This window comes from Petromyzon marinus, chromosome 5 (assembly GCF_048934315.1).
Source record: "Petromyzon marinus isolate PM22_M1 ecotype Great Lakes invasive population chromosome 5, UKy_Petmar_22M1.pri1.0, whole genome shotgun sequence".
NCBI classification, from domain to species: Eukaryota; Metazoa; Chordata; class Hyperoartia; order Petromyzontiformes; family Petromyzontidae; genus Petromyzon; species Petromyzon marinus.
In genome coordinates this window covers 18316260-18334841 of record NC_133671.1, presented here as the reverse complement: position 1 = coordinate 18334841, position 18582 = coordinate 18316260, and the positions used below count along the sequence as shown (strand labels likewise).

The 18582-nt window shown below is 48.4% G+C and overlaps 1 protein-coding gene across 2 annotated transcripts in view; it reads right to left on the bottom strand.

Moving 5' to 3' along the window:
* Positions 1–18582, bottom strand: part of DTX1 (deltex E3 ubiquitin ligase 1) — a 100916-nt gene that overhangs the window by 16867 nt on the left and 65467 nt on the right. The window contains exons 2-3 of one of the 2 annotated variants that reach the window (XM_032947225.2): positions 10273–11027; positions 8895–9151 (exon numbers count right to left, since the gene is read on the bottom strand). In XM_032947225.2, the coding sequence (XP_032803116.2) occupies positions 8895–9151; positions 10273–11027 (1012 nt within the window). The remainder of the gene's footprint in view (positions 1–8894; positions 9152–10272; positions 11028–18582) is intronic. The other variant, XM_032947226.2, reaches the window with a different exon arrangement.

Genomic DNA, 18582 nt, shown 5'->3' with positions numbered 1-18582 from the left:
TATTACGCTCATAAGCGGCAGAGTCACGTGTGAGGATGTATTAGGTTACAATTTATGCAGATTGTATGCAAATGCCCATTTAGGATAATGGCACAGACTGAGACGAGGACGATACGAAATAGCGCACAATACACAATGAAACAGGCGGATCGTACGAGACGTAAACAAAGTGCAGACGAGACAGTGGGAGACAGGGCGATACAAATGAGACTCACAAGTACCTACGTTATAGAACCGTACAAAACAAAAGAAAGAAAATTAAATTCTTCAATAAAATCACCACATCGTTTTTTGTGACAATTCATCCCACCGCCGTGGGGGCGATAGTATGAATTGTTACATCCACAGTGGGTAACTTTAACATCGTCTGTCGTCGGACATAATCAATCCACTGCTTGATGAAGGCCTCCGGCACAAGCCATTGCCATCCGTCCTGGCCATGATATGCAACAATGCATTGAGCGCCTGCAAACGAACCGAATTCGTCATTCCATCTCCATGCCGGACGTGCCCTCAATGGCATCGCGTCCCCCGCTCCGAGCTTTGGCTGCTACCGTCTGTTGTTATCCTCACCCAATTTGGCCGTCACCCCATCCGCGTGCCTTGCCCGAGCCGCCCTTGTATAAGTTCTCTATAAACCATAAACCTTCCTTTCTGACTCTCGGCGTCATCCCAACCAAGAGCAAGTGCGATTTTGGAAGAGCTTCCCCACTCCCTTCCGCCTCTTCCTCCTCCTCCCCCACCACCACCACCACCCCACTGGTTTCTTCCTGACACAAACAGAAGTGGCCGTGACGCAGCAAACAAGGATAAGTGCGTGGCATCCCGGACGCAAAGAAACACAACACCTGCAGGAATATGCCGAATGGGACGCCTTAAAAATAGTCCTCCTGACATTTAGCGGGTGCATGAAAAACAGGAAAGCCAATAACAAGTCGTCTCTCGTTCAAATGTCAGCCGCTGTGGTCACGCGTTCAGCTGCGCGCTGCTCCTCTCGTCCTGCGCTTCGAAGAGGAAACCCATTCCTTCTTTGCTCCGAAATAATTATTGAGCGAAAGAGACACGGAACGGAAGACGTCGGCTATCCACGTGAACGAAATACTTTTTCATTATATTATTTTGTCACTTACATTCTCCGCAGCAAAAGTGATTGCGTAGTGATTGCGTTATTTCAGCGGCGAGACCAATGGGAAAGGACGAATATTGAGTATGGTCTCTTCCTGCGCTTTGTTGTCTTACATCCTCCGCAATTGCACGAAACAATTTTGTTTCACGTCTCATATGTTCGTGCCTAACGAATTACCAAATCTAACCGACAAACGTTGGGCAGTTTGCCAGCTCGGGTTAAGCAAGGCTGCTGACGAGACACTGAACGTCGAATCTGGGACCGAGTTTCGCTGCGAATAAAACCAATTGCTGCTGAGAGTAATTGCACTACGAGAAGCCCGTGTGGATGATGGGATGTTTAAAAACATTTTTTTTTCACTTTTACAGTGTAGAGAATCAATTTGGTAAGGAGGTGTATTGTCTGCTCATATATATATTTTTTTACTTCTTTCTCAGTGGTCTCATCCAGCCGGCTTAGAACCCATTGCTCTCTCTATATACGATAATAAATCCATGAATTTACGTCGTGAAATCGTGTTCCAGTCACGACTTTTGAGGGTCATTCAAGGTTAACCCCACGAACCTTTTTGTCGAGATAACCGTTTTGGAATGACGTATGGGAACTCTTCGGGGGGAAATGTTTCCAAGGTTTTCATGTTCGGGCTGAGTCGACCTCAAGGGAGGCGGATGACGGGTTCATGTAAAGTACAACTTGCCACAAACATTGTCTAGGGCCAGGAATACAACTCAAGGTGCTGGGTGTGTCAAGCAGTGCACTTACCACTGCACCACCGCTCAACGCACAAATATGCACTTTGAAATCTAAATTTTAAAACTCATTTCTTTAGAACTGATTTCTGTGTTTAGTTTGTTGGCCTGCCGCCGGCACCTCCGATTAGTGAGGTTGGCTACGTACGGTGCGACATAATTTTAACATACATACAAAACACGCAGACACTGGCACACAAGAAAACCACAAAGACACCCCCCCCCCCCCCCGTATAGCCTGAACAGGCTGTTGGGGCAAGTGCTGTTAGCGAGCACCTATGAAGGTCGGAACAGCACACGAGGGGGTGGGTGGCCAGCACCACGCCCGATCGCCTTTGTCTCTCCAGTGGCGATGTTTACACACCGCACCGGGTCCTCATTTGAGGCCGATTCGGACCTCTCCCATACAGAACCGCACACAGTAATACGTAGACTCACTGTCACGTACTCAGACAGAGCAGACTCCTTTGCTAACACAGACCAACACAGAGCGACTCACGCAGACACACAGTGACGTAGACACCGACACACACACGCGCACGCACATACGGTACTCCCCCTAACAAACACGCACACACGGTGGTGGTGACAATGCCTGATTAAACTCAATGTGGGGCCTGTAGCATATGTTATAAAGGGGCCCTAAATAAAAAAAAAAACACGTAAATATTAAATCACAAATTTTTGACTTGCATAGTAAAGTAATTGTATTTTTTCATTTGCTATACAGCCAGATAATACGACAAATCGCTAACCTTAAAGACCCGGTCGTTCATAAAAGTTGAAAGCGGTATAGTACTATAGTAATAGAGCAAGTGCAGAATCACTGAACCGGAATTGATAGCTTGAAAGCATTTAGCGCGGGGCCCTTGAAAGTGCGGGGCCCGTAGCTACTACTACATATGTAGTAGCTACTTTTGCTACTAGGAGAATCCGGCACTGGGTGGTGAACAGCACGCGCGCACGCGCGAGGCAACGTACAATCTGCGCTTACGTACGTGACAAATAATCGACGGTTCAGTTCGTCGTCCCTCGCCGCCCCCCCCCCCCTCCCCACCTCATCCAAGGAGCACATGTGCTGCCCGGAAGCTGCGGAGCCTTGCGAGCGAGCGGCTCCGCATTCCAAGGACGGAACGACCGCGTTCCAATGTCCTCTGCCATGACCTTCATAAATCCCCAAGGCAGCCGGCAGGGTCACGCATCTCCCCACATCCCCCCATTGTTTCCTCGGTCTGTCAAACGCGCCAGCGTCCTTTCCTCGCGACGCGTCACGTCGCTAAAATACACACCGCGATAAATTGAGTTGTTGTTAAAGAGACAAAAAAAGGAAGAAACCCCCCCCCACTAAAGTAGCCGCTACTTATTGCTGTATTCGAACTGGCGTGGTCCCGTTTACATTCCTGTTAACCCATACTTTTTACCGGCATTCTTATACAGGGAAATTGAGTTTTCAGGTCCATGTGGCATACAACCGTTTCAATAAGAACAAAAAAAAATATATATATATTTTTGGTCTATTTGTTTGTGTTTCTCCCTTGTGATGGGACTTTGTAGGATGAACGTTGATATTTATAAGGGGCACGGGGTGACCAATAAGGTCTGAATTGGTCTGTAATAAGATAGGCATTGAGAAGGGGTTGACAGATGTGCGTTTAGGTCACATATATATGAGCAAGCGAGAGCCCATTGAGATAAGTGTCCTTATGGAGGAAGATCTGGATAAGCGTGAAGTGTTGAAAGCTTATTACAGTCGGGCATAATGACCATAATATGAAACATTAATTATAGACTTTGTTAATGTTACGCCAATTATTCATGCCCCCATGCTGTGTCAGTGTCCGTGGTCGTTGCTGGATAGTACTTCACCGCTGCTGTCAGTTCGGGTTGGTGAATGGGGGATGTACAGAGGGGATGCCACAGAGGACCAGTCCAGATATCACTCACAGCTGATGTCAGCTGTGACCACAGATCAAACTCGGGTTTAGCATTCCACCCGGGGCCTTCACAATTCTCTGGTAATATTTCATTTAGCTTTACCGTTATTGTTATACACTTGTGAGATCGTTTGCACGTGGTGTTGTTAACTAGAGAATGCGATAATTTTGCTTTTAACCGGTACAATTTAGCTTATTAATAACAAACTAGATAAAAAAATCATAATTGCACACGGGGCATTGCAGCGCACGATAATATAACGCAATAATGCATTGCTCTTGATGTCTACAGGAGGTCTGACACAGATGAAGAGCTCCTAATGAGGATGGGGCCTTTAGACTCCCGAAGGGAAAATGCAAAAAAAGCTTGGTGGATATTGACTTTGCCAGGTGCTGCATTCATTAAAGATCTGGTGCCAGGAAAAGGCAGACCACCTTCCAAATGAAATTGCGGCAGGTGTTCCAGCTTTTGGATGAAAATGAGAAAAAACACTTTAAGGAGGTTTCTGCAGAGTACATATACAGGTTCTTCGTTTCAATTGCTGCTCTAGACTTGCACGATCACAATCGGCCTCGTCGTTTTATTGCATAACACGAGGACGCATCGTGTAACATGCGCAATCGAAAACCCACGCATGTACAAGCATGGCTCGTGCCATGCTTTCCCAACTGTGCATTTAATTTGTCCTCGGAGGCGTTGATTGCCAGTATGGAAGTCCTTATTTGCTCTCGTTTGTGCCTCCAAGGTGCGGGCAGACTCATCGGTCAATTTCGGCCAATTCTCAAAGGTGGTGACTTCCAAATAGCAACGAAACGTCACGCGAAAGTTTCGTCACTGTCGGTTCATCTTTCCTGGAGATGTCGTGGCTAGCAACCGATGTCTTTCAACCTTATAAAGCGTTAAGAAGAACAACAACTGTGACCCTCAATCGCGATGATTCATCAGTTCGCTCAATTAATAGGGAGGTGAATCCTTTGTTAATACAACTAATTTAGGACAGCATTCACAGAAATGTCCCTGTACCCCTTTGAGAAAATATTCTCGAGGGTTGCCAGGTGGCGCAGGGGTAAATTTTGAGTTTCAGCCACCCATGATTATAACTACAAGGTGACCAAGTGCAGCGACTTGACTGTCTCTGCCAGCCCATTAACAATTACTGCGCCAAAAAACAACTATCTTAAATTTAGTTTATCAATTGTCTCTTATGCCAGCTCTGGGGGGTGGGTGGGGGGGAGGTGGCTTCAAAATATTGGTGTCAACGACATACGAAAAACACTTCTTGCGGGGCATTAAAAGGTGTGCCCCCCTCGTGCGAATAAAGAGGTCAACCGAAGTGATTTCAGAAGTATCTCCCGGGAATCATCATCCAGGGTCATTCGTTGTTTGACACAGGGGCGATGCACTGCTAGCCGCAGAATTCCAAAGAAATAACGTGACACAATCGCGATCGCGTCTCGTGAAACGATTGCGATAGAAATAACGAAACCTCATTTGGGAAAGTAATAAAAAACACCCCTCCCCCAATCTTGATTTGAAGCTTTTGTGACTGCAGCAATCCACACTCTTTGGTTCTTTCGGTAAAGTCACGTTGGTTAGAAAAATAAAATAAAACAAAAAAATAATATATCACGACGTTTCGATCCCAACACAAAGCGGTCGTCCTCAAAGTAAAAAATAATACAGCAGTGGAACTGCTGAAGTAGCTAGAGAGCAGTTACAACAAAAAGAGTTTATTTACGTGGCGATGGGCAAGCAAGCGGGGTCTGAGCTGTAAAGGAATTCCATCCCCGGATGTGAACTGCCACAATATCATCTGTAGATCTAAGATGCTCTCTTTGCTGGCACACGTAAAAAAAAATCCAGTGCGTGGAATTGTCATCGGCTCGAAAATATGTCATCTATTTTAGGCCAGTGAACTCCATGTGTCTTACCCAAGATTGCAATCCAAGGTTGTAGTGCACTAAGTCCGATTGCAAAGATCTTGCAGGCTTATTGTTGGCTAATTTCCAATGCACCCACATTTCTCGAGTGGTCTCGCTATCTGCCACAGCACTATTTTATCGGCTCCTCCAGTTCCCCATTAAGCCACCCTCACAATGCCTCAGGGGAGTTGTTGTCTTCTTCATTGCTGCATTTGCTCCAGTAGTCTGGCGTGAACCAGCTGCTAACGGAGCTGTGTCATGTACAACCAAAATAGGTAAATGCGCAGCCCCTTCAATTGCTTGCCCACGCCACCGCCAACAGAAGGGCTTCCACTAGAGGATGCTTAAACAGTCCCTCGAAGAGGGCATTTGGTCTACTCTTCCTGCTGGCCAGACGTACTAAACTAAACTTTTCTTTTCATTTTACCAGGTAAGAACTACTGAGCTCTATAGCTGTTATTCAGAAGCGATCTGGGTACAAATGATAGCTCAACGAAGTGACCTATCATGTGAGAATTTATAGCAGCCAAATACTCTACACGCACGATTCTAAGTGGGGGGGGGGGGGAGAACCGTAGGACCCGGATAAAATCCACGTGACCACGGGGAGAACATGCAAACTCCAAATGTACAGGCGTCAGGGTCGGGATCGAATCCACGACCTCCTGTAAATCAGACGAGGTAGTTAACATCTCGCCGCTGTGGCACCGTAAGATACGTCTTTAAAGAGGTGGAAGAACTCACGCTCATACCCCTCGCCGCCACACTCAACCTGCTGATCGACTTTGGTGTCGCCAATTATACTGCTGGGCTGTGCCATTGCTTCAACTGCTGCCCTAGTAGATTGAATTTAACCTTTGACCTCTGCATTGCAAAGCCAGTGTGCTAACCATTACACCATGACAGCATCAGTGCAAGTATAATAATAATAAAAATGTAATGTCCTATATATATCTTGCATCACAGCACTGTGAAGGACCGAGTGGAAAGGCTGACGTTGAATTATAATTTGAGTTATTTAGCGATGAAAGCCTCACCTGAGCCCAGACATTGTCAGGAGGGTTCTGTATTGGGTTGTTTGGCTAATTCGATTCGTGAGGTTTTTTTTTGGCTTGTGATATGCGACAGCACCCAGAGAAAAAAACTCACTATGCACGGGAGAGGGTAACGCTCAAAGCTCCACACGGATGGAATCAAGAATCTGTTCCTGTACTGTCAACTGCCATCTCAGCACACGTTCTTACGTACACATACATGTGCACATGTGTATGGGGGGGGGGGGGGGGGGGTAATGGCAGTGGTTAGCACGTTGCGCTATTAACCTGGCAACCAGAGTTGGATTCCCGCTCATGTCCAACACCAGCGACGATCTTCTGAACCGGCCTTGGGCCCCCCCTAGTTTAACTCGGCCTCAAATGAGTACCTGGTGCAGTGTGTAAACATCGCCACTGGGGAGACAGAGGCGGCCGGGCGTGGTGCTGGCCACCCACCCCCTCGTGTGCTGTGCCGGCCTTCATAGGCGCTCACTAACAGCACTTGCCCCAACAGTCTGTTAAGCTTTGTACCGGCGACCTTTGTCTGTTGTTGGTGCATAGTTAAATTATGCAAATCTGGTCGCGCGCACACACCTACTTCATATCGACCACTCGTTAAGTGAAACCGGTGGGGCAGCCTGGGAGGTGTTCTCCGATAAACTCACGTGAAGATACATGTCAGTCACTTTTGCTATATCTTTCAAAATATAGCCCATTGGAAAAAATCTAACGAAACTCCATCCATTACAGCTTCACTAATTCTGCTAAACAAGGCAGGCCATTTGCTACATATGAAAGGTTCCTGCCACCAACAGGTTATATTTAAGACCAAGCGTGCATAAGATCATTTGCGCACCGCACAGTACGAGTACTCAATCACCGAGGGAACATTTCACGAGCCGCTCTCGCCGACACTTTAGGTAATGGACCTTCAGGAAATGTGGCCAGATATCTCTGACTTTTGCGACTTTCGAGGTGGGGCAGTAAAGTAACCGACTACAGAGAAAGGAATCCCAAGCCTGGCCCCCAGCAGCACATCGATAGCCCTCTCCAAAGAGTCTTGCGGTGGACGGTAACACGGAGACCTTGAGCCCAGGGCATCGTAACTGCAACGAAATGCGCCGGTGACATTGGGCGACTGTGATGTGCCGTGTACGCGCAATTGCTCGAGTGTCGATACAAACATTGAATTGTTCATCTTTCTTGATAAACCACGGGATGAGTGGGCGTAATGTGTCATTGAGTGACATTCCTGTGCCGTGTGCGTGGTGTATGGTATACAGAAAAAAAGCAATAGGTTGCGAGATAGATCTCAAGGTTATTCCCATGATGGCAGGAATTAAAAATGTCCACAAACTCCTCTTATCCACCTCGATAATAGGAGCAGCAAAGGGATGGGGGGGGGGGGCAGTTAATAAAGGCGGATCTACTGGATATCTGTGAAAGAGAGCTATATAGCGTATCGGATCCCTCCGGTAAAAACAAATATTCTGATTCTGGATCCTATTAACAACCCCTCTCTTTAAAAAAACAACTTCCGATATCCGTGCGTTTTTGTTTTAATAGTTATCCAACCGAGGAATGGAACGCTTCCGAGAGATGGAACGATGATAAAATTAGTTCGCCTGCGGATGCTGGGTGGATTGTTGAACATGGTGTGGGATTGTGATAGGTGGCGGCAGCTTGGTGAGAGGCCTGACGACGATCCACGGATAAAGATTAATAGGTGCTCGTATTCTTAAGGTCTTTTGGTAAAGTCACGAAGATAGAAAATCAAATAAAAATGACAGATAATAAAATAAAGACCGCTTGTGTTGCGACCGAAACGTCGTGGGTTTTTTAAAAATATTTATTTTCAACTTATTTTTCTTTTATTTTTGCATTTAATTTTATTATCTGTTATTTTTTATTTTATTTTTTATCTACGTGACTTTACCGAAAGAACCAAGAATACGAATTCCTGCAGCCGCGAAAGTTTTAAGTAAAAACGAACGGGTGGCTGACAACCGACGAATGAAACAGCGACAACAACAACAACAACGACAACAACGACGACGCGTGACGCAAGGGTGACTTGTCAGACAAACGGACGGACGGACGGGAAGAAGCCAGCGGCGCGGACACCCACATGCGCAGGCAAGCAGGTGGACACGCGTGGCGGCTTGCCACCCACCCTGGTGGGCGCGCCGAGCCCGTGAAGCCCACCACGCTCCTCTGCTGCTTCACGCCGGGACGGTTCAGGTTGTTCGGGGCAGACACGGAGGTGGCCATGGCGATAGCCGGCATCCCCGGGCCGCGATTGGCCGGCGTGTATCCCGCGGCGATGGCCTGCAGAGCGGGCTGTGACCGTGGTCTGCTCACGGTCAAGCCTGACCTGGCCTGCCCCTGAAACACACGAAACAAAGACCCCCACCCCCCACCCCCGTGTAGCCTTAACAGACTGTTGGGGCAAGTGCTGTTAAGCGAGCACCTAGGGAGGCCGGCACGGCACACGAGGAGGGTCGGCGGCCAACGCCACGTCCAGGTTCCCTCGTTTGTCTCTGCAGTGTCAATATTTAAACACCGAACCACCAGGTACTGTGGCAAGGATCTCAAGTGGGTGCCACGATTTGGTTTCGGGACGCCACAAAGTCACTTTTTTAGTCTTTGCAAGCGTTGCAGGTGGAGGCAGTGGCGTAGTGGTTAGCAGGCTGCGTGACGACCCCGGTGTGATATTAGTTCGATTCAGCGAGCACCTCCAAACCCTCAGTGACGACCGATATATTTAAGCAGTCCCAAGTACAGCTTTCCACCAAGCTGTACTCACCAACGTAGTGAACTATGGCCACGTGGGCCCCACAACCCGAAGGCCTTCATCCGGCAGTGAATTTACAAAAAAGGGTTGAAAACTATTATTATTCCTGTAATTGTTATTCACATTCTTGGTTCTTTCGGTAAAGTCACGTAGAAGGGAAACAATAAAATAATAAAAATATAAAACAATAATAATTTTATTTTTTCCCTTCTACGTGACTTTACCGAAAGAACCAAGAATATAAATCCCTGCAGTCACGAAAGCTTTAAATCAAAATTGTCATTCACGTTAAGATTTTCATTTAAGTCCGGGCATAAATCTTGTGAATCTAAATGGCATGGAGCATGTTTAAAAAAACATTTGCTCTACGAATAACCTTTTAGAAAACATCGACATCATTGGTCACGTAATTTTTTTTTTTAAAGTGCAACACAGTCATTATTTTGCAGAAAATTTTTATGCGTCCGCTTTGATATTAAATTTTCTTGTTGGGACAAATGTGATTCCGGCTTTTGGCGAAGAGCCTAAAAATCGTCGGATCGGCGGGAAGCCGTACAGCAGATGAATAACGGCAGATGGCAAAAAGACAGAGAACAAACCAGACCGGGGTGGGGGGTGGTCCTGCTGACAAAACTCTGGATTCATCACAAAGCCGCTGCGCTCGCGTCTGGGGAAACCGGCTGGCATGACGCGATGTGGCGGCATTCCTCACCTGTGTCTGCCTCGTCGGCGAGCTGAATGTCTCGCGTCTCCTCTGCTGTTGCTGCTGGGACATTGCCTGCTGCATTTGCATCTGCTGCTGCTGCTGCTGATGATGATGATGCGTGGCGTTGCCAGCCGTGGCCGTGGAGGCCAGGTTGTTGGTGGACAGAGCGGGCCGCTGAGTCACCGTCCCATAGGCGGTGACACCCAGCATGTTCTGCTGCTGCTGCTGGGCATGTCCCTGCACATTCTGGTGGTGGTGGTGGTGGCTCTGCTGCTGCTGGTGCAAACACTGAGGACACGCGCACAGCAGCGACATCTGCTGCTGTTGCTGCTGCTGGATTTGCTGCTGATGCATCTGCTGATGCTGGCCGCCGTGGTGTCCCTGGCCGCCGGAGGCCTGGCCGGCTCCGACGGGCCACGACTGCGACTTGGGCAGAGCGAGGGGCCCCGCGGCCAGGCTGCCGCCGCCGCTGTTGATGACGAGCAGCGGGTACGGCGTGTCGAGGCGCCGGCGGAGGCGGCGGCGCGTCTGGCCGAGCCGCCCGATCTGGCACATGGCCGTGAAGTCGAGCAGGATGGGCAGCCCCAGGGTGGCCAGGTCGAGCCACGGGTGCTGCTTCTCGTGCGCGTTCTGGATGGTGACGCACACGTCCATCGGATACGGGGTCCACACGCCGCTCTCGCTCTCCCACTCCCACACGACGCCGCGGCCCGGCGCCGCCGAGGGATCGTAGAAGCTCCGTCGCACCGGTCTCATTGTCCCTGCGGCGGAGAGGGAACGCTCACGTTAGGAGGAGGAGGAGGATGAGGGGGAGTGGAGGAGGTGGGAGAAGCAGTGGAGGAGGAGGAGAGAGGATGGGCACAGAACGTGCAGATGGCATGTGGGCTCAGAGAACGCGTGACGAGGGAAATGGACTAAGGCGCAAAGACTGTTGACTTTTGAATAGTTTGTCTGTAACTAAGCATCTGCTAACGGGCGACTGTTTAAATGCCAACTTTAGGATGTTTTATCATGGTCTAGAGTGCATGCTCAATCCGTTATTCATTCAATCGCTCTGTCCTTTCTAGATCTCGGCTTTGAACATTTGCCCAAAATGGTCGCCTGTTATGTAAGTTTTTTTCCCTCTTTTCGAGTTGTTATTTTTTTGTATTTTTTATGTTATTTCGTGTTTGTGCACTACTGCGAACGCAAGCGTCATACATTTATGGTTTTTAATCGCGTGGTTCAATGGCCTCAGACAGGGGCATTAACACATTCTTTGGTCGTGAAAATAAAACTTTATGAACCACAATCACGCGCGAACGCCGACGGTGGAGAACTTGCGTCTAAACCGTACAACTTTTTGACACGTTGGTAGATCACAATGGTGCGTATTGATAAAGTGACGTCAATCACGTAACGTATGAAGCTACCGCATTTCTTTCCCTATATAACTGTAACATCTGCGTGCCGGTTCACCATCGCATGGCAGCGCATTCAATTAAAAGTGGAAATACGAGCCGGTGTGATCTACACAGCTACGACGAAGAGACGTTGCAGACAGCAAGATGAGGTTGGGGCTGGCGGGGGGTGGGGCGTTGGGGAGGGGTGAGGGACACGAAGGAGGCTCTAAACGAGAACCCGGCAACAAAGGGTTGATTAAACCAGGGGTCCCCAACCCCCGGGCCGTGGACCGGTACTGGTCCGTGGACCGGTACTGGTCCGTGGACCGGTACTGGTCCGTGGCCTATTAGCAACCAGGCCGCACAGCAGGAGGTGAGAGCGGTGAGTCCGCGCGTGGCCCTCCCATTATTTTATTATTTACCACTTCTGTCCGCGTCTCTTTCCCGCACTGCGCACTTGTCTCAGTCACAGTTTTGGTAAAGCCCACAAGCTCTAACCCCTAGTAGCCAAAATTAGTAAAAAAAAACAAACGTCGCTGGAGAGCTTCTTTGAAAAGGGGGAAAGACCCAATGATGAACCCCCCCCCCCCCCGTCCGTGAAAAAATTGTCTTCCACGAAACCGGTCCCTGGTGCCAAAAAGGTTGGGGACCGCTGGATTAAACGACTGTGACGCAGAAGCGGCGGCGACTGGACAGGAGCCAGGGTATCAGTGACAGCGGTCAATTGCGTGTAAAGCACCGTGATCACGCCAGCACTTCAGGAGGTAAAAATGCCGTCTGATCATTCACAGAAGTCTCGCCGAGCCTCAAGACTCTTCCTCAGGAGGGTCCTGCATTGAGATGTTTGAGGAAATCCGTGTGCGAGTGTTTGGCACGTGGTAGAAAACCCAAGTAACCGGGCAGGTTTGGCACATTTTCCACAGGCCCAACCCAGGCATATTTCTCAGTCAGCTCAAGTTTATCTGGGTACGAGTGATTTACAGATCTCGGTAAGAATGATTTCCAGATTTCGGTACGAAATATGATTTCCGGGCACCATAAACACAGATGGCAATTCCTGGATTGTCCGGGTCAAACCCGGACAGACGGGCCGCGCTCGTACACGCAGAAAGCACACACACGAGGGGATTGGTGAAGTGGCGTAGGCCCAAATCAGGTCGAAATATTACTTCCCACTAATGTTAGCCATGGCCGGGAATCAAATGGCTGGGTAGCCAGGTTCACAATGCAGTGTGCCAACCACTGAGTCACTGCCCCAGTTTGACCGTCAGATCATTAATTATGCTGTTAATTAGGGTGTGGTGGTATGCATGCCTATGAGCCAGCACTTCGGAGAATAGGTTATCTGCATGAATCGCATGCAGCAATTTTAAGAACTACATAACTCATTGCTCTTCAGAGTGTCCTGCAGATAGCAGAGTAACAGCAAAGTGGGTTTGTTATTTGTCTTTGAGGACCTCAGAGTCATCTTCACTCAAATGTGCCGGGGATTTCTCTGGGCATTCCCGTTTCCTCCCACAACACGCTCATTAAAAATGAATTGTCTAATCATTCAAATGCAGGACTGTCCCAATTAATTATCGCAATTAATCATCAGATTGTATTTTCGTGAACAATCCAAGTGGGTTTCCCTAACCCAAACACATTCATCTTTGCCAGTTATATCCACCAGGAAATCACACATTCAGAGAAGCTCCTTACTCCGTTAATTAGGATACCGTGTTCCCTTCTCTGGATTTTTATCATTCCCATGTGCCCTTCCCGTGTAACTGAAGATTTTGCAAGGCCAATTGAAACCGTAGCTTCAAATATACAAACACCATACCTCAGCCTCGACTAATGTATGTCAAATGGCTACCGTGGCAGATTTAGTTCACACACACAGAGTGGACTTTTTACCATCATCAACATCATCAGTCATGGTCAATCCACTGCTGAATGAACCCCCATCCCCCCCTACCACAAGCCATCACCAACTTTCCCAATCCTGAACGTAATAATCCACACGCTCCGTTCCTTGGGGTTTTATTTACGTTTCGACTGTAGACGTGTTAACACTTTATACGTTTAAATTGATAGTACCGTTTCGCGATGCTATCGATCAAATAACGAGTCTAACACTAAAAAAATCGATTGTTTATGATTTATGCAAATCGTATGCAATGTGTTTTTTTTTATGAGCAAACAACATGAATCGTACATCCGCTTCACTGCATGGAGCGTTCGCACCGTAAAGGCTCGCCCGCTCCCGACAAGACTCTCAAAGGAGAGTGCTGCTCAATGAGCTAATTCGTCGCTCCTTCATTTCGCCTGCAATCGCACAATTAGGGGAGGGTGATCGCCAACGTGTGGCCGCGCGGGGGGCGGGGGAGGGGGGAGACTTTTCCTCATTGCCTGCTGCTGCGAGCCACCGTCAGAAGAGTGTCTCCCCCCAGCCCCACCCACGACAAGCTCCGAGCTCGGCTGCCCCCCCCCAACCCCGCGCTGCCCAAGACGCCGTGTCTCTCCCAGGTGCGCGGCGGGCAATCAAAGGCGCCGACTTTCAGGGTGCCGAGACTAAGCTCAACTACTTTTTTTTTCATCAGGTGAGGCCCACCGAGCTATGTAGCTCTTTTTTTCAGACGCGACCTGGATATCACAAATGGTAGGTCGACGAAGTGGCTTCCGATCGTGTTGGGAATTTATAGCGGGCAAATGCTCTTCGACGCGTGATGCTAATCCTCAACGCGGAGGGGAGAAACTCGGAGGGCCCGGAGAAAAATCCACGTGACCACGGGGAGAGAGAGAGAACGTGCGAACTCCCCCAAAAAATTCCAGTCTCCCGGTAATCCGGAAAAAAAATATTGAGTATGAAATTAATTCGTGGGGGTACAGCAAGTGAGAGTGCAGGTTCCGCAAATGGACTAGGGTTCCCTGGGCTGGAGGGGGCCCGCGTGTTGGGGTACAAATAGGTGGGAATTCGACAGAGGGCCCCACTCCATTCTCATAAATACACACCACTGATCCTCTTGTTTTCGTTGTTATTGCTGCTGTTGTAAGCACGTTCACTGACTTCTCAACGCCAACGCATCGACGGACCATACGATTACAAAATCCAAGTCACAATTCCGACTTGCAGATCGTCTACTAAGTGCGATCGGATCTTGAAATGCACGTGGTGCACAAATCGCATGACACATTTTATATTTTGCTCAAAATGGGATAAACAATATTGTAGTCAATAGAGAAAACCAGGATATGCTACAAACACTACGGTTAAAATTATAAAGAGAAAAAAGAGTTTAATTTAATCGTGAACCCGAATTGTGAAAATGCATCATTGCCAGGGGTTGTTGGAGCGAGGGGGGGGGGGGTGAGAGGCGGTGAATCGCGATTCCTCTAACGTCTAGGACATCTTTTCTCCCCTGGCTTGCGATCTACGATACCTCAAGAGAGTGTTTTTGTCTATTTATGAACGCACGCACACATAGTACAGGTTGGTACGGCGTAGATCACAGAGATTTGTTCTCGGGCACGTCCCGTCATAGACACGAGGCAGATGGGTGCGCATGCTACGGCACATAATGTGACAATCGGGAGTCCAGTAAAGTTGGACAAGCCTGCACAAATTCCAGTTAAAAATCAATAATTGATCGTTACTTTAAAGAATTGGTTTAGCAAAAGTCGAAGCGATTCCCTGCTTAATACAGGTTCTTTTTTTGGGGGGTTAGATCGCGTAAATATATCAATGTTGTGTCGTTAAACCCGCCACCACCCGACACAGCCAATTAGTAAAGTTTGTCACGTAAACAGAACGTGGCCAATTCGTCACTAGTACAGCAACACCGGTTGTTTGTTGGAAAGCAAAACATTAACAATCTGAGTACGACGTTTCGCCAGTAATTACAACTAGCTTCATCAGGCGACAGCCAGATTCGTGGAGAAACCCTCCTTGCTCTAGTGAGTATTTAGAGGCAGTGTTTATCTCCCATTTAGAGAACTGATCCTGCGATGAAAATTCCCCATTCCTATGACAGGGGCAAGTATATCCGTTGGACAACCACTGTTGACTTCCCCACAAAATAGCAGTGTAGATCACGGAGGTTATTGTTAAATTAAATTAACTTAATGCGAATATCCATGAAAAGTGCTATGCTTGCATCATAACAATTTGGTTATGTTCCGGCCAAAATTATCTACATATCAAAAAGGGAAATTAGTGAATGTGTGTCTGTTCGAAATGTTTAGCATAATTTCCGACATGCAACAAACTTTAAATTTGGCATGTGGGTAGCTTCCAGACTGTACACCATGCAACAATTATAAAAAAAAATACTTTTGTATTTGGGGGGGGGGGGGGGGGGCGCAATAATGGATATATTTTGCACGGCAAGTGAGCGGTGACGTCACGTCTGTCATGTCACCCGCATGCGGCATCGTTACGCAGTGTGCCTGCTGACGTCACGCATCCCCCCCCCCCCCAAAACCCTCCGCGTAGGCCGGGTATCCCGCACAAATGCGCGGCAGAGCTGTCTCGATTTTCTAAGTCAACGCGGCTATTTTTAGCTCGCTCTTAAATATAAAGAAGAAAATACATCTGTGTTTGTGTGAAGCAGCAAAAACTCTCGAACGCTGAGCTCTGACGTCATAACATTTGCACAGCTCACGCTTCTAGATTTAAAGCTTTCGTGACTGCAAGGATCCATACTCTTTGGTTCTATTCGGTAAAGTCACGTGACTTTACCGAATAGAACCAAAGAGTACAGCTCACGCTGTCTGGGATTTCTAAGGGAACGCGACAATTTTCAGCTCGCCACGTCATTCCCTTTCCGAGTTGCTTAAATCGACCTGACGTATAAGTGGGTTAAGGTTGAATTTCCATTGAGTGAAACATCCCATTTAGTTAAATTGATTTGTTTCGGCTTTTTTCTTTCTTGCAAGCATCCATTTTTTTCAGGGTTTTTCAGTGAAATATAAGGAAATGTGAAATTAATTCCAGACAAGAATCCAAGTCCCGGGCGAAGCCGGGTAGTAAAGCTAGTCTGCTATAAACGAGACGGCTAACATCAGTGGCAAGTGACATCAGAACCGGTCTTGCTCTCGCCCCTCTTCACCAACCCCCACACTGACCAGTGTGGTGAAGTATGGTAACACCCCCCCCACCTCCCCACCTCCATGATTGACATGGCAAGGAGAGGCCTTCATCCATTGGTGGATGGATAAAAGGCTGTACATGTACATCATCACATGAACGAGAATCTCTGTCACCCGCTCTGCTGTATTGCAAAAAAACCCCAGCTCTGTCACGTGCGTTCCAATAGTTTTTTTTACGGGAATTATTGCTGGTTTGCTGGGCTCCCGATGCCACTCTCTACGCCAGGGGTGGGGAACGTCCGGCCCGCGGGCTGTATAAGGCCCGCGAACTCATTTGGTCTGTCCCTGCCAAGGCAACCGCAGGCGGGACTCTTAAATTCAATAAATCTAGGAGCAAACCTGGAAAAGCAGTTGCGAGTAGCAACATCGTCAATGCCAGCTAACATCATCACACGCCTCACCAAAGATAAGCAGTTCCAGCCATCGCATTAGGGGTGAGTTAATTAAATGTTTGACCAAATATAAAATGCTAATTTTTAAGTTGATAATTTAGTATGGCCCGCGAATGATGTTATAAATATCCAAATGGCCCTTGACAGAAAAAAAAAGGTTCCACCACCCCTGCTCTACGCGATAGCGTGCGCACCCCCATCTTCACGATGGACGTGCCTGAAAAGAAATCGCAATTATTCACACCGTACCCGCCGGTACGGCCGTGTTTGAGTGCCCGAAATCGACAGACGGACACTCTCGACGTCGTGCTAGACCCTCAAGCCAGGGGGAGAATAGATACCCGAGACGTTTGGGGTATAAATGATTGACGAACGAAAGAATATCAATCTTGATTTGAAGAAAGAATATCAGAGAGAGAGAGAGAGACGTGGGAACAGACGATGCGTGGCGACGTGGGAAGGGTGCGCAGCCACAAGGCAGCCAGATGAGAGAGGATGGGCTCTCGGTGTGGCACGGCGTGGGAGAAGCCAGACGTGGTCCCACACCACGCTGTGGGACGAAAAAACGGGGGATGGCGCCGACAGGGCAACAACAAAGGTTACTCGAGGAGGGGTTTTGCGATTAAAAGATCATTTAGCGAGACGTCGGGCGTGGGATCACAAACCACGGGTTACCGCCAGGGTGTGGATGCGAGGTGTCATTTATTCATCTGCCAAGCATGATTTCGGCGCGAGCTGGCAGCAGTGTTCCGAAGAGGCTGGAACATCAGCAGCAGCAGCAGCGATGATCATAATCCACTTGCTGCATCAGCGACGATCAATCCCACCAGCCATCAGCATCTCTCCTGGTCTTGCAATGGAACTATCCACCTGGCTCATGCACACGACCTGATTTCATCTCCATGGTGGACATCCTGCAGGACGAGTTCCATCCCTCGGCTGCTGCTCCACCATTTTTCTTGCCCATCGGGTCGTCATCCCTCTTCTAGCGATGAAATGTCCTGCCCAAGTCAACTTACGTCGATCAAACAGCCAAACGGATCTCTTTAACCTGCGCATGTGAGCTCTGATGCACGCATTCTTCTTCCACTCTCTCTCAACTTGACTCCGAGCGTGCATTGTTTGCAACGAAGCGAAGAAAGTAACAAAAACTGTTAAATCAAATCTACGGGGTGAATGATGACTGTGTTCAGCAATGGACGACCATTCTCTTGCTCGACGACCCGATAGCCGTCTCTAGCAAGTTGAGATTACAAGGCCACCGATAGGATGGTGGGTGTTGGGGTGGGGTATTTCATGTACGCGAGTGTCCGTGCCCTTCCGGTGTTTGTCTCTCGCTTCACTTGGGAGCAGGATGAGCCATGCCCAAGGACATCCTTCCATCCGGGCCTCAAACTGCTGTCAAGAGT